This window comes from Trachinotus anak, unplaced genomic scaffold (assembly GCF_046630095.1).
Source record: "Trachinotus anak isolate AG129_WGS33_773 ecotype Australia unplaced genomic scaffold, CSIRO_AGI_Tana_v1 ptg000028l, whole genome shotgun sequence".
Lineage (NCBI taxonomy): Eukaryota > Metazoa > Chordata > Actinopteri > Carangiformes > Carangidae > Trachinotus > Trachinotus anak.
This window is the reverse complement of record NW_027273879.1, coordinates 7,814,245-7,829,913: the sequence shown is the minus strand read 5'-3', so window position 1 is coordinate 7,829,913 and position 15,669 is coordinate 7,814,245. Positions and strand designations below refer to the sequence as shown.

Here is a 15,669-nt window from a genome sequence, read left to right as displayed (position 1 = left end):
ATTCATAAACACATCTTTGTGATTATATTTACACAGTATTACTTCAATAACACATCAGTGCAGGGTTTTTACTCGTAATGGAGTATTTTCAGTGTGGTAGGCCCTATTTACTTTTACTAGGTGAAGGATCTAATAATTCCTCAACCACTGACATTAATGTAGGTCTACCTTAAATTTCACAACGTGTCATTTGCACCTCATTAAAAGTACCTACACACAACAAACTATTACTGCTGACCCATTGTGTGTGTGTGTGTGTGTGTGTGTGTGTACTTGTGGGTGCATTGCCGTTTACAAATCGTGTGGCATCACCTCTCGAAGCCACACTCTGACCCACGATTGGCTCACCGTGCTCTCATTCCACCAATCACAAAGCCGCTCTGGCTCCGCCCGCCACATCACTAGCATGGCGGAAGACGGAGCAGGAATTCCGCGTATGCGCTGGTGACAGCCTCGTTGAGGGGTGACACCGACGATGACCATCCTCCGTCGATACAGGTCTGCTGGCAGGCGACGAGCGGCCATCCCTGAAGGCAACTAACCAGCTGCGAGCAACACCGGCCGCAGTGCATCCTCAGACACAGCTGTTACAGCGGCTTGTGTCAGACTGGACAACAACATCCAGACTGGATGAAGCTGAGCGTTTTCCCCGATGCTCTGAGTTTGGACCGGTGCCTTTTCTCGACTTGAACCTCCTCTCTGGGATAAAGTAGAATAGTTTACTCTTCTTGAAGAGTTGTTAGAGATAAGATAATGGATTTGTTCGGGGCGCTGCATTTGGACGAGCTGTCCCACGGACTGGCAAACTTGTCTATGTTTCCATACTTTGACATGGCGCACTATATCGTGTCAGTTATGGCTCTGAGGGAGCAGCCAGGTAAGTGGCTCATGATCACTGACTGCCCAAGCACGACGTTTACAGTTTCAACAAAGTGTGACGGAGAAAAAAAAAGACCTGCACCTGAATGCCACGCAGAGCCACAAAGTTGTGTTTAATGTCCTAGTCTGCTGTACCAAAACAAAAACATACTCTGTTCTATTCTACTTTAATTTGTCCATATAATCTATAGGTTTATTTCATAACATTAACATATTAGCTACAGGACACATTAGACCTATTAGTTATTCTTTACATTATATTATTTATTAATTGGTGTAGTTTTTTCAGTGTTAGCCATGTGTTGTAGAAGATACTGGACTGAAAAATGTTTTTCAATGAATCAAATCAGACATCAGCAAAATAATTGTCGACTGTTTAGAAAATTGACTACTCGATTCTGTCATTTTTTAAAGCAAAAATAGTGAGAAAATGCCAAATATTCTGAGATTACAGTTTCAAAATGAGAGGGTTAGCTGCTTTTGTCATATCGCACTGTAAAATGAGTATTTGTGACTATTGGACATTTGATCAAATATAAAAAAAGACACCTGAAGATGTTTATCTTTGGCTGTGCACAGTTGTGATGGGCATTTTCTGCTCTATGTTTTACTTTGACAGACTAAACAGTTAATAAAAAATATATAATTAGCAAATTAATTGATACTGGAAATCATTTTTAGTTGGATTACTTTATTTAAAACAAAAATAACCAGTGGCCTATGATCAGAAGCCCTGGTACCCTGCCATGATGAGCTAATCAATTAATCCAATTAAATGCTGTTGCCAACACCCCTGGGTGAATCAGCTGTTCTGCTGTCCTGTCAGGGTGTTGTATCTCCCTGTTTACCTTTGTACATTACACATTATTTTGATGTGATTTAATATGAAATGTTATTTACTTTCACTGGAGTAATATCATAATGATAAACAACATATTATGATATTATTTTACCAAATACTATTTTCTGAATTAATGAATTTGAGCAAACTGTAAACAAAAACAAACTAATTAATTTTTGGCATTTTGTTGTGTGTACATCCATTGCAAGTGAAATTCCTGCATTCAAAATCTTAGTTAAAGTACTTTTAGAAAAATGTACTGCATTATTATTGCTAATGCATCAATATGTAACTAGGATTTACTGTAGCTGGTCAAAATAGCTGCTGTAGCTGCTTTATTTACTGTTGGTTTATTCTTTAGAAATTGATGATAATTTATGAACTGATTATATGTTTAGCAGCACAGGCACCTTAGTAAATGTACTTAATTATATTCCACCACATATAAGTAATATGTAACAGTGGAATGCAGTTAATTGTGTTGAACATCAGTGTCTATATATGGCTTTGCATACATTCCCATATTGATATTTGGAAAAACGGTCTTACTAATATCCTGATATCGATTTCAGCCACATCACTCATCCCTCTGCTGTTTGATGTGTCTCTCTGAAGAGGTGAAAACTGAGGCCTTTGAATAATTAATTAATTAAAGACTACATGTCTGTCTCTGTCTTGGGAAAGCATCCCCATGGCTTCAATTACTAAAATATAAATTTACTGATCTGAAATGTATTGTTGGTATTTTTGCCAGTACACAAACCAACGGTTACCGACAGTGTAAAGCTGTGGGTTTTTACCTGATGTCATGGTTAACTCAGTTGGATACAGTCATGTATTGTCGCTTAGACTCTTGCTCATGTTTGCCTTCTTTGTTTGACTGACAAAAGCAAACAAAAATGCAGCAGAGTGACTGGAAAAACTTTAAAACACACACTGTAACACTCAGCTACAGTCTATTGTATCAGCTCAGACCAAAGGCAGGCACTGAGCCAACTATGTTATGTCACTGAGATAGTGGCTACAGGAACAGGTGGACTTTAACTGCGCATTGGACTTTAACTTTCCATACACACACACACACACACACACACACACACACCCGGCCCATTGTAGTCCCGCCGCTGTCTATTTTCGAACTTGCCTTGCGAAGCATCTGGGCTGCCGTGACCTTTTAACCCCTTGTCTTCTACTCCCATCTCTCTGCATGCAGCTGAAAGAAGGACACACACAGTAAAAGTATGTACAAACGAAATGCCAGAGGTCAGCAAACTTTTCCCTGTGTGTGTTTTAATTTCTGTGCATATGGAGACAGAGAAGACTGAGCTCTCTGGGGAACTTGTGGACCATATCTGATGTAGGACACAAACAGTGATGTATGTGTCTCTGTGTCTTTCTGCTCATTGTTTGGAGATGGATGACTATAGCTTTACTTGAGATAACAAGAGAAAAGCAAAATAAAAGTTTAAATCTCAGGGTAATTTGAAAAGAAGTTAAATAAAAGTCAAGACACAAAACAGTCATGGAGCCAGCTCCGGTTCTTCTTTTCCCCAAAAAGGAAAGGAATGCTATAAACAATTCAACCCTCCCTTGCTTTTCTCTGTCCTGTATTAATCTTCCTCTCCAGTGCATCCACTCTGGGTGTTCAGAGCTGGAGCTGCTCAACACACAAGTAACTTTAATATTTTTCAAGACAAGAAAATCATTATTCCAAAGCTTCAAACCAGAAAAACATACACAACTGTCACTGCAGTTTACTGTGTGGCTATTTTAAGCACATTTCTGTGAGTGGATTGTATCGGAAGCAGGAGGACAAGGACATAGAGGCAGTGGTTATATGTCAATCAGTGGTCCTCTCTTCAAGCCAAAAATAACCCGAGATAAGCCACGTTTTTCTCATCTCCCTCTGCCTGTAATGAGTCTGTCCACTGAGAGAAGAGGAGAGGGCAAAGGAAGTCTGAGTACGAGGGCCCATAAAAGTAAAAGAGTGGGCAAAGGAAAACAAGGCACTGGCTCAAGTTGAGTGAGATTAAGTGGGAACAAAAGGGTTAGAAAGAGCAATGGACTTGGAGAAAAAGAGGGAATTGTAGAAATGCAGATTTAGAAAATGGAGTGGAGGAACAGAGAACAAGACAGATTGGGAGTGAGTTTCAGGGGAGAGGAGGAGTGTCTTATTTACAGGCTTAGATAGTGCTGTGTTTGATGTTTTCAGTCGGTGAGATGTTGCCCTGGTTAAGACTTAAATGACTATTTTTTCATTTCAGGCTGTGTCAGCACTGCTGCAGCAGCAACAACTGAGCTGTTTCTCAGCTACAAGACTTATCTCAATATCTCCTTCCTTTGTGTTCATATGTAAAGATCTTGGTAGCTGGCCTTTCAAGAGAGCTTTCCAAAAATCCAACGGTCTTCAGTTTGTTTTAATTACTGTGAGAACTGAGGGGGAGAGAGATGAGACGCAACATGAACCCAGTCTGTGCAGACAGGCTAAGAAAGACAGAAAAAGGAAGAACATAAGAAATAAACACAGAAAGAGGAATCGATTATACAACCGATACAGGATGACATGTCACAGCTGTACTGTACTTGGCTCGTCCTCCTCCGATTTGACTTGTAAATGTGTTTCCTTCAAACACAAAACAAGGAGACAGGATCTGGTCTGGTGTGTTTGTGTGTGTCTGAGCAGTCAAAGCATATTTCAACATAAAATATAAGCAATATGTCTTTACTGGCCTGTTTTCTCATCCAGCTTTCTTGCATATCTCTAGTGCAGAATTTCCCAATCATGTTTCAAGGTTTGAGCTTCCTGAAAAGCAACCTAATATATTTTATTAGACCTGCAAACGCATTTGTTGCCTATACGCTGAAATTATAGTATGTTTTGTAACATGCAATAGTCTGTACCTCAACACTGAAGCACCATTTTAACAGTTTTGAAATGTTGCCCCCCCCCCAAAATAAAAAAAAAAGCTGGAGCTCATCCAACTCAGAGATCAGGCTCGGACACTGACTGCAGCAGTTTGTTTTGTTCTTGAACTAAAGGTGATGACAGATCAACGCTGTTTACTATGTAAGCAATGTGCTGCACTTGTGAACTGTGTGCTACATCTGCTGAAAGACCAAAAGCACTGACACTGAGGATTCATATCAGGACACATGCAGGCAATGACAGGACAGGAGGATGTGTATGATAGCCATGGGTTTAGATTATTGGCATATTTCTAACCACTCTTTGCTATCTGACGTTTGGCTGCGTTATCTTCTTGCCATTTTTTTTTTCCTTTTTCAAACTGCCTTCTCTCCTAACCGTGGCACAAAATGTTCATTACATCAGACCTCATATGCACACAGAAAATAAACTGCCTGGGTGTGTCACCAGTTTTCTCTTGCCAAACTCACACACAGAAAAAACAGTTAAAAATTGTCAACACTGATGCTTCACTCTGCTCTTGATGCTGCAGTTAAAGCAATATTATACAATATATCACTCACCACCATTCATTACAGTCACCTGCAGTATAGTATTGTATATTCCGACCAATGCTGTGTTGGAAGCAAAGGTGCAGTTGTGACTTTATTCGTCTGTTTTTACGATATTTGACTCTAATGGGTTAGAATCAGTCAGTGTAATTGAAACCTCCGAAAACGCCTCATTTTAGTTAAAGAGTGACTCAGTATTGTAGGTATGGAGACCATGAGTATTTTATGTAAAAGCATTAGATATTATATAAAGAAATGCAAATGGGTATGTCTCTTTACTCTTACTACTTAACTGACTATTTTTTCTGTCTTTGTGTCCGACATTTCTGTTCCACGATTTTCCAATTGTGCGCTTGACTCATCATAGCTGAAAAAGCACTGGTGAAACTTGTGACACTAACTGTTGCTCTGCTTCAGCAGTTAGTGCAGCGCATTGCAGCAGTTAATGATGGTAATGGTTACAAATGTCTCCCCACAAGTTTGGGGAAAATCCTTTGTGTGAAGCTGAGTAGTTAAAATAAATTTAGAAGCTCATGTAAGAGGCTTCCTACCATACGGTGTATGTTAACCAAAGCTGTGTGGGAAGAGCACGTTCTTCAGCAGTGGTGGAAAGTAACAAAGATTTATCCAAGAACTGTACAGTAAATTTTTAGGTACTTGTACTTCACTTGAGTATTTCCAATTTATGTTACTTCACACTTTTACTTCACATTTTACTTATTTAGTTAGTTACTAGTCACTTTACATATGATGATATGATGATTTCACATAAAACACAACCCAGCACATTGTGACCCCTCCCAAAAAACTGTGAGTTGTTATCAATTCCACCAAAGAGACATTTCCCTTTTAAACTTCCTACACGGCTTCATTTAAATAACTGTTTGAGGCTAAAAGAGGTCAAATGAACCATTCTTTCACAAAAAAGTAAAGATTAGCCAAGTCCAAAAACTGAGCCTTCAGGTTTATCTAGTGACCTTTTAGGGGGTCTGATCCATAATTTGTAAACCTCTGGACAAAATTACCTTCATCGAAGGTAAGTTCCACCTCGACTAGCTACATCACTAAGATGCTGCTTACACATTCCTGCTTCAGTATTAGGACTATATCAGTCACAGGGGACGATTTCCTTTCTATTTTTAACATCAGAACTGTTCAAAATGGTACTTTGCCTCTCATTTAGAGATCTAAAAACTATCATTTGCAATTTATAGTTTAAATAGGTGGAAATCTAAATTGCTTCTGTGTCATTTTCTGACTCTTTTAAGGGGAAAGTTAAATGTGAGCCACTCAGACTGAATCCAGGGGAGTCTGCAGAGGGGGCAGACAGAGCTATAAATCCTCCAGGTTTACCGATCTCTCTCCAGGAGTCTATAATCTGCCTGTAATCCTCAGATTACCAGTATGGTCCTGTGTGTGGACACAGTGACACCTGGGCAGGTGGCTCAAGGTTAACTCAGTGCTACCTGTGTGAACTTAAGTGAAACATGTATATCCTTGTGCACATTGGCAGCATTCATTTTGGTGAGATAAGACAAGTCAGTCTTAGATCGTATTGGTCTATCTGTGCGAAGGTACATAGAGAGTAGGATGAACAGTTTAGGTAAACAATAGTTAAACTAAATCTTCCTTTCATGGGGAAGATTTACAAGGTCATCTAACAAACATTAGTAGAGAACAGTTTTTATGCTGTTCAATTTGCCTATAACTCGTGAGTCCCTGTGTTATATAGTTAGCATGTAAATGGTTTCAATAGTAAAAAGAATACTGTGTTCTTTTTATACAGGGTGGGGACAAGGAGGGAACACTGAGCAACTGATAATTATCTCCAGCAAACTGATGTCGTCTGTGTTTGTGACTGTAGACGTTGTGTCTTTGCTCTGCACTTTGAACTGTAGGCTCAGGAGCAAATAATGTTGCTGTGCGTGACAAACCTTTCTCTCCCCTTGTTCCCTGTATCTGTTAATTCTAAACCAGTATATCGTTACACGGGGCCAGGGGCTGTCTGCTATTCTGAATGCATTCTGCAACAATACTGTGCTTTTAGTCCAGACTACATTTTACTCATATCCAGCTTTCACAGACTCCCATGAGAGCTGAGAATCTTTAAAGCCTGTAGGAATGCTAATACCTAATGTATGGATGTATATGTACACTGCATATAGGGGACTCAAGGAAGTGCTCATAAATATGCTGTTCTTGTGCAGGAGCTCTGGAGGTGTCCAGAGTCAGCCCCCTAGCCTGCTGGTTCAGCTCCATGCTCTTCTGCTTTGGCGGAGCTGTGCTGTCTGGGATCATGCTGGCCGAGCCACCTGTAGCACCTTTGACCAACAGCACCAGCGTTCTGCTTGCCTCAGTCATCTGGTAAATATCTGAGAAATGGGGGGGATTAGCGGGGGGCCTTCTGCTACTCTGAGGGAAAGGGACACAGAAATGTGTCTGTGTCCTCTCCTCTATGCATCCCTAAAGCAAAACACCAGATAATGAAGCTCTCTTTTAGAAGAAATGTGGAACTACTTGATTTTCTGTAAAGGGAGCATGAAATGTGCACAACATTGAATGAAACAGAGAGGTTATTGTCGAGGTCCCATCTTTAAATATATAGCCTTTGGTTCCCTCTGCTGGTGGCACATATAATTACACTCTTCTCTCAAAAAGGAACACACACTGGCCTCTGCTGGAGAAGTCAGGTGCCTGACAGAGACGGGCATGTGATACTGTTAAAGTGTTTACTGAAAGTTTCCTGCTTACTGTGCACTAGGTAATTGAGCCACATGTGTCCTCACAGGTATCTGGTGTTTTACTGCCCCATGGACCTGGTGTACTGCTGTGCTACTCTGCTGCCGCTCAGGCTGGTGCTGTCAGGAATGAAGGAAGTGACCAGGACATGGAAGGTGCTTGTAGGGGTCACCCAGGCTCACAGCAAATACAAGGATAGCCTGCTGGTCATGATTGCTATTGGCTGGGCTAAAGGTCAGTGAATGTTAGTATGCACATGTCCCATGGTCCCACTCAAGGATTTTTAAGCCTCCATGCTGGCAGCAGCCAGGGTTGGAGGTATTATGTTTTTGGGTTGTCTGTCCGGCCCGAGGTCAAGGGTCTAGGTCGCAGTGAGCTCACAAAACACAGTTTTGGCCTTGTGAACATGATATCTCAGTATTGCCTTCACGGAATTCCTTCAAATTTGGCACAAATGTCTGCTTGGACTTAAGGATGAACTGGTTAGAAAACAGTGGTCAAAGGTCAAAGGTCAAGGTAACTGTGACCTCACAGTTTTTGGCCATGACTCAAGAATTCATACACTAATTATGACACAATTTAACTCAAATGTGTTTGAGGATAATATATAATGAATAATGAAGTGATAGCATTTTATATCCAAAAGGTCAAAGGTCAACTTCACTGTGACATCATAATGTTCTGCAAAAACACCTCTGGCCATTATTTAATGCTGTGGTAGGGGTTGAAGGGGAGATTGTGACCATATTTCCTGTCCTGTCTTTTCTACCCACACTAGGTGCTGGAGGTGGTCTGATAAGTAATTTTGAGCAGCTTGTTCGAGGTGTGTGGAAACCAGAGACTAATGAGCTCCTCCGAATGTCTTAGTAAGTCTTCTAAAGGACCCTGCTGATATTACATCAGTGCATTACACTTTTGTGCTTATGAAACTAAATTTTTAATACACTGTGAGTATATTGTAATGTAGCATGGTGTGAAATTTAAAGAAATAGTTATCTTCGCTTATGTCATGACCAGAGACAGATGAGACGATTGACAAGTTTTTTCAGTTTTACAGGGGGGGTTATGAATATTATGAGAGACTATTTCCTGTTCGAAAGTCACCTCCTCTTGAAGTCAACCCCGATTGCCCGCCAGGAAGTTACTGTCCCTGTAAAACCGCATCTGCAGAAATGAAATAAATGGGATATAACATGAGAACTCAGGGGGTTGGCCAGGCTGTCTGTTTCCCTCTGTTTCCAGTCTTTGAGCTAAGCTAAGCTAACAGGCTGCTGGTTGTATCATAAATTCATTTTTACCTTACAGAGAGACTGATATTAATCTTCTCATGTTAACACTCTACATGTATCCCTGAAATAAATTATTCCTTTAAACCAAAGCTTTGACATTATATAGCTTACACCCATTTGTATATACAAATCTCATCAGAGAGCATGTTCTTTTGTTACCACAAGGCAGCATTAAAACTGATATGGGTTGCTTTCTCAAGGGGATTTCATGTACAACTGCAGTGATGATGTGTGTCTCCAGTTTAATTTATTTCTGTGTATAAGATGTGACATACTGCATGTGTGTGCATGAGGGGATTGTCCCCACTATTTTAGACATTGGAATTTTTTAAAATCAGAAGCTGTATAACATAACTGATCATTTCTCATTACACCTTTGTTTAGCCCAACAAAGATCACCCTGATAGGGGCGGTGCTGTTTGCTCTGCAGCAGACCCACTACTTGCCTCTCCAGAAGCACCACCTGATGCTCATCTACACCATCTTCACTGTCGTCAACAAGGTCAGTGCGGTGTATCTGGTGTAGCTCATACCTGACGCTGTCACCAAGGTGCTATTGACTCAGATACAAAACAGGAAGTTGTGTTTTGGTTCATGTTATTGCTTACCTAAGAAAAGGACAACAATGCAATACCATTCTGTGCTTATTAATTCGATCTTATCTCAAGTACAACAAATATTTTGGAGCCATATCTCCCTCCAAATCTGCGATGGCTTGTCTTCCAAATGACCTTTCTCCCTCTGCTTTTTTGAAGTTTTAGCTGTGGTGACTCACATTAGCTCGGTATTACCCGTAGGGCTGAGGCGTTTGCATCATTTTCATCAGCTTGCATCAGCCTCTCTTCTTTTCTCTGGGAAACTTGTGCTCTTGACTGAGACACAGATAAATCTACCATGTCTTCTTTCAACTCTCGTCCTGTTAGCTCCCTCTGACTCTGATCTGTTAAATTAACGTGCAGCCATTTCATCAGATTTAGGAGTTGTGTCCAACCTGCTATTTATTATTTTGTGTTCCTGATAATGCAGGTGTTATGCACTCGCTCCCTAAAGCAAATAAGTGCTTTTATATGTAAACTAGGTCACCATCATATAATTAGTCAGGATACATAAAAAAGAGCATATATTTTCAAGTGTCATCTTATATTTGTTGCGCTTTTTTGCTGAGAACGGTTTGCCCGCTGCTTCCGAAAACGATGCTGGTGTGAGCAGTGAGAATGAACCAAAGCTGTAAAGTTGTGGGCCAGAAAACCAAAATAGTGAGCTGAAAGACGCTAAGACACTCTGCAGTAGCCCATAATACACAAATATTGATTCGGAAGTGATTCCCTAAAAAATGTCTCCTGGTCACATCTTGCTTCTGTCATCACACATTTATTTTCTCTTTTTCAGTCAAGGATGATGCTGACAGGCTCCTCTGCGTCACCATTTGCTGCCATTGAGTCGGCCATCTACAAGACCCTCTTCACAGGCTCCTCCCCTTACGCCGCCCTCACTGGCGAGGTAGAGAAAGCATGTATCGATAATGGCGAAAGAAAGAGGACGACCTCCACCGCCACAACCAAAGAGTCCAGTGAGAACGGAGCAGCAGGGAAACGCACCCCAGCTTCTCCTGTCAAGGGACAAAGTGAACCGCTCAAAGCCAAAGAGGAGTCAGAGAACGCAGAGGCAACAAGCTGCAAAAAGACGGACTAGTCAGCCTCTGCCCCATAGCGCCTTTTCACCTCTAAGCTGGGTGGTGGAGTCATTTCTGATTCAGATTTGTCATGTCAGGACTTAAACTTCCTGTTCTATTTTTCTTTTATCGAGAAACATGTTTCTGTCCTGCTGACTGAACATGTTTTCATTCCATTATTTCCATTTCTTTCATTTCGTTTGCAGTTCAATTTAAAGCCTTCTGCTGAAAGAGAATTTCAATAAGAGCTGACTCCAACCAACCCTGCACCTTATTCTGGGGATAATCACCCCATCCTTAAAGTACTGTAATATTCATGCTGTTGGATGTGAACATCATACTATCCTTGGGCTGATTGCATATTTGCAGTACGATGTGTAGCTTAATTTTTAATACATATTTATGATGAGAACAAACTGTTGGTAATTTTATCTCTGGGTTTTGGGAACAGTGCTGTGCACCTGCTGATCTATGAATGTCTACCTTTGTCTTTCTCTCTGTATATTCTGCTTCATGTAAATGCTATATTTCCTACTCTGAAATGGTTAGAGACATTTTTTAAAAAGAGATTATATTCTATGACACTCAGATATTTTATTCTATTTATACTAAATAATTGCACTCTTGAATGTATAATATTTCAAAATGAAAGACAACTTATTGTGTTGTGTTTCTTTTGTGAATGCTTTGAATTACAGTCGAAAGCATGAAAATAAATAGGTTTAAATGCATTAAAAATGTTCTCTTGTGGTTTCTAGCCTCCAGCTTTATCAGACAGATGTGCACAGTTTAGAGAACATGGGTACATGAACATGTATTTTATTTATGTATTTTATGTCCCCGAAAGAAAGCTGCCCATTAATACTGAATTAAATAGTAGCTCTCTTAGCACATTTGTTCACAGTATTATATGTCAAAGAATAATTGATAACTACATTAGCAGCTTCTAAGCTGGTATAAAGCGGCACAGCGTCCAGAAGTAACCTCCTATCCTGAAAGATTGCATCAGTGTAACATCAGCACCTGATTGATACCTCACCCTCTTCAGAAAGCTGCTGGAGAGAGATCCCCCAAATCCCCCCCAATTCTCATCCATGTAACCTCAGACGGAGAAGAACCCCCCTGTGAATACAAATTAAAAATGAAGAGAAGAGAAAAGAGAAGACGTTCAAAGACGATCAAAAGTGATACTGGGTGAGATGATGTACCTGCCTTTAATACACCTCAAGTGCACAGATTTCAGATGCATGTATGTCACTTACAGGCTGGTATGCTTCAAGTTTTTGCTGTGTTGATATTATTGAGTCTAATGCTGAACTGTGTGACCTGGAAAACCGAAAAACACATTAATAAGCCACTGTTTTTCCTCACACTGCCTCCTCTGACAGGAAGGCCAGTGACATGATGACAACTCAGAACCTGAAAGTTCCCAGACAGTCCTCTTAATGAGGTCCAGACCCGTATGACCCCCACTACAATTACTCACTGAACTGAGCAGCCCCCCACTGTCGAACCCCCGCTCCTTTTGCCTCGGCCCCTCACCCCCTGCGCTTCACCTGCCCTATGGCCCATCTCCTCAGGCTCTTTTTATCCTCAGACTGCTGCCTGTTTTCCAGTTGTCAGGTGCAGAAAATTAATCCTTAAATGTGTGCATGCAGACTGACCTTCACACACACACAGACACAGACACGCACAAACAGATTATACATACATTGCATGTGCGCATTTCTATAAACATGACTTTGAACCCATAGTGGCGTCTGAGTAGAGGTCATGGATATAGCAAGGATTTAGCAAACTATGTCTCAGGAATATCTGATTTTCCTCGTGTCAAGGCCACCACAGAGACACTCAAACACGCCTACGACTCATGCGCATAGGCGCAATGCAAATACTCTGGATGCATGTACATTCCTATACACTTGACTTTGAACCCACAGTGACGTATTGAGGTCAGGGACATGCCAAATGATCATATACCACCCATAAACAAACTCACACACACAGCTTGGCTAAGCTTGGGTGTGACACTGACAGTTTGAGTCTGTGACCTGTGTTGTCTTTATTTTTTCTTGCAGTCCGCACCTGAAAATAGCTCAGACAAATGCACCACTACTTGTTTATTTATGTTTGAGTAAGGTTTAAGTATTATTACGCAATTTAAATTACATGTCTCATTTTCAATATGTGGCTTCAGTACACGTCTTGAATCTTCACTCAAAGTGTGAACACACACATACACCCTTTTGCCTCGGTCCCTCGCCCCCTGCACACACACTGGTTTTCAAACTCCACCAATGAAGCTATAAACACTGTTGGTAGCATCTTCTCCTCCACTGTTGCCTGGAGTATGGCACCCCTGCTGATAAGAGGTGCAGGGCAGGTGATTACCACTTGGTGGCGTGAGGAAGCGTCATCTATGATGGCTTGATGCCTGGGAACTGACAGGCTGGCCAGCAGCTGCAGGCAAGAAGGGATGGGGACAGGAGGGGACCCTCTTTGCAGAGCCAATGGTAGCTGCCTGCATGTGTCTGAGTGTGTGTGGTCTGGTTTAGCTGTGCTTGTGAGGACTGACTGTAGACACTTCACCATTCTTGTGAGGACATTTAGGGTTGTGGGGGGATAAGAGCTGATTTTAAACTTCAAAATACCCCTCTCGATGTTTTGAAAATATCCCAAATGTCCCAAAAAATCTGGGACTGTATTTTTTAAGTTTGAGATGGGGTTAGTCTTTACAGTAAGGGTAATACCTCAAGAGAAATGCCACATATAATATAGTAAAATCATGCAGCCAACTTGTATGTGGATATATGTGTGTTTTAGTTTGTTTGTGCTGGTGCATGTGTATGTGACACATAGAGCAGAAACAAAGGCTGAGTCCATCAAAAAGGCACAAAGAGCTCTGAGGGAAACACACACACACACCTACAAACACACATGCTCCCACACACACTCACCAAATCCCTCCAACCACCACAGAGACCAGGGCACTTTGTCTTCTTCTCTTTCTCCAGAGGAACAAACATGACCTATTCACATACACGTCCACACCTCTGCTTTTATGTGCTTATGAATATTATTCAATTTTAGACAAAATTTCTGTTTACTAATTTCTTATTTCAGTGATTAGACAAAAGTGTCTCTACAATGAGCTTTGTTGCATAATCCCAGTCAGTCTAAGTCATGCCTTTGTCATTTTGCCCTACCAGAAACTCCCATCACGCCATGGAAATGTCATTGAATGTGCTAAACTAGCTGCAATCTTCTGGCTTGTGGCGGTGCACCTGCGCCAACTCACTGGTGTTTTAACGTGATGTCACACGCTGGACGTTGACACCACATCCTGACATAATCTCTAGTGGGACCATGTGCACCAATTCTCCTCTGAGCTAATGTCTGCCATGGATGATGTATCAATAAAAAAAATAAAATAAAATACAAACTAATGCAATAAAAAGTTTTCATAGGTGCTTCACAGCAGCAAGGCGTTCATTATTTTTCACTGACAACTTCTTCCTTTTGGGATGTTTTGAAACGATCAAAGTGAGTGTTTTTTAATCCAAAGTTTTGTCGAATGACTGTGCGGGTGATGCAATCAAACTCATTATCTCTTCAAGTGAGATGAAAGTATGGAGAGAGCTGCTTGGGACCACACAGGAAAAGACTCAGTTAGGAAAGTTAGGCAGAAGGAAGGAGAAAGGCAGATAGAAGGCAAAAAAAAAAAAAAAAAATTATAACTAGAGGAGACTATGAAAAATGTGGGGACCACATGAATGAGAAGTCACATCAGGGCATCATGACAGCGTTGTGGTGTTGGATGAATGACATCTCTCATTCTCTCGCTCTCTCTCTCTCACGCACACTCAGGCACACATTCACAGGCACAGCGGTTTCTTCAGCGCGCTCGAACTGAACGCCAAACGGCCGATGTCTACCACCATTCAAGATCTGACTTGTAAAGAACAGCTGTGAGGAGAATGCCAAAAAATGGAGCTGCTGTAATCTGACTAGCAAGCTGGTTGTGTGTGTGTGTGTGTGTGTGTGTGAGATAGAGAAACAGCAACATCGGAGAATAAAAGGGGTTTCTCCAAAGGAGCATGTTCACTTATAATGTTAAATTTTGACTTGGAAACTAACTGAACATGAATTTGTTCAAACTTTTGCAAACTACTTTACATATCAACAAGAGGCATACAATAGCTGTTGTGGCAATGTGGTTTTTAAATGAAATGACAGTGTTGCTTTCTGTCTTCCTGGATGTGTGAATAAGCAGCTGATTGTTCACTATAGTTCACTATATCAACTTACAAGGTAATGGGATGTCAATTTTGTGTTCACAGCTTGTTTCCTCAGCTCTCATGTGTCAGAAAAACATCATTATTGCAGGTTTAACCAAGTGGCAACTCACCATGACATCACCCATTGGATTGTGAACTGCTGTTTTGAAGCCTTGAGTTTGCAATTCGCCTGTAGTCATCTTGGTTTTTTGAAACCAGAAGAAACCATATTTGGACAAGAAGGTGGAGCTAAGGAGGAGTGAAAGGTGGATCTGACCTGCTGTGCACTCTATCCTGATTGTCAGGCAGGTTGCTGTGTGGTACAGTCTGTCAATCACATGGTAACCACACTCTAATGCGTACTCTGCCTTATGGTCTATTTTCATCTAAATGGGACCATAATTTTAAAAAAGAACATCATGTTGTATTCAAGAACACTTGAAACTAGTGATTGAGACCATAATCTGATTAAGAAAACATTTACTGAGGTAATAA

The 15,669-nt window shown here is 41.0% G+C and overlaps 1 protein-coding gene across 1 annotated transcript; it reads left to right on the top strand.

Moving 5' to 3' along the window:
* Nucleotides 1–369: 369 nt before the first annotated feature.
* Nucleotides 370–11,635, top strand: tmem38b (transmembrane protein 38B). The gene is made up of 6 exons (XM_071466138.1): nucleotides 370–877; nucleotides 7,405–7,561; nucleotides 7,986–8,170; nucleotides 8,715–8,802; nucleotides 9,610–9,727; nucleotides 10,615–11,635. The coding sequence occupies exons 1-6, from the start codon at nucleotides 754–756 to the stop codon at nucleotides 10,915–10,917; spliced, it is 975 nt and encodes a 324-aa protein (XP_071322239.1). The 5' UTR covers nucleotides 370–753; the 3' UTR covers nucleotides 10,918–11,635.
* The last annotated feature ends 4,034 nt before the right edge of the window (nucleotides 11,636–15,669 follow it).

What these genes read in the sequence shown, in the direction of transcription:
- tmem38b (XM_071466138.1), top strand. Translation starts at nt 754, where the DNA reads ATGGATTTGTTCGGGGCGCTGCATTTGGACGAGCTGTCCCACGGACTG. An exon ending in TGCTATTGGCTGGGCTAAAG is followed by an intron (nt 8,171 to 8,714) that starts GTCAGTGAATGT and finishes TACCCACACTAG; the next exon opens with GTGCTGGAGGTGGTCTGATA. An exon ending in GAGCTCCTCCGAATGTCTTA is followed by an intron (nt 8,803 to 9,609) that starts GTAAGTCTTCTA and finishes ACCTTTGTTTAG; the next exon opens with CCCAACAAAGATCACCCTGA.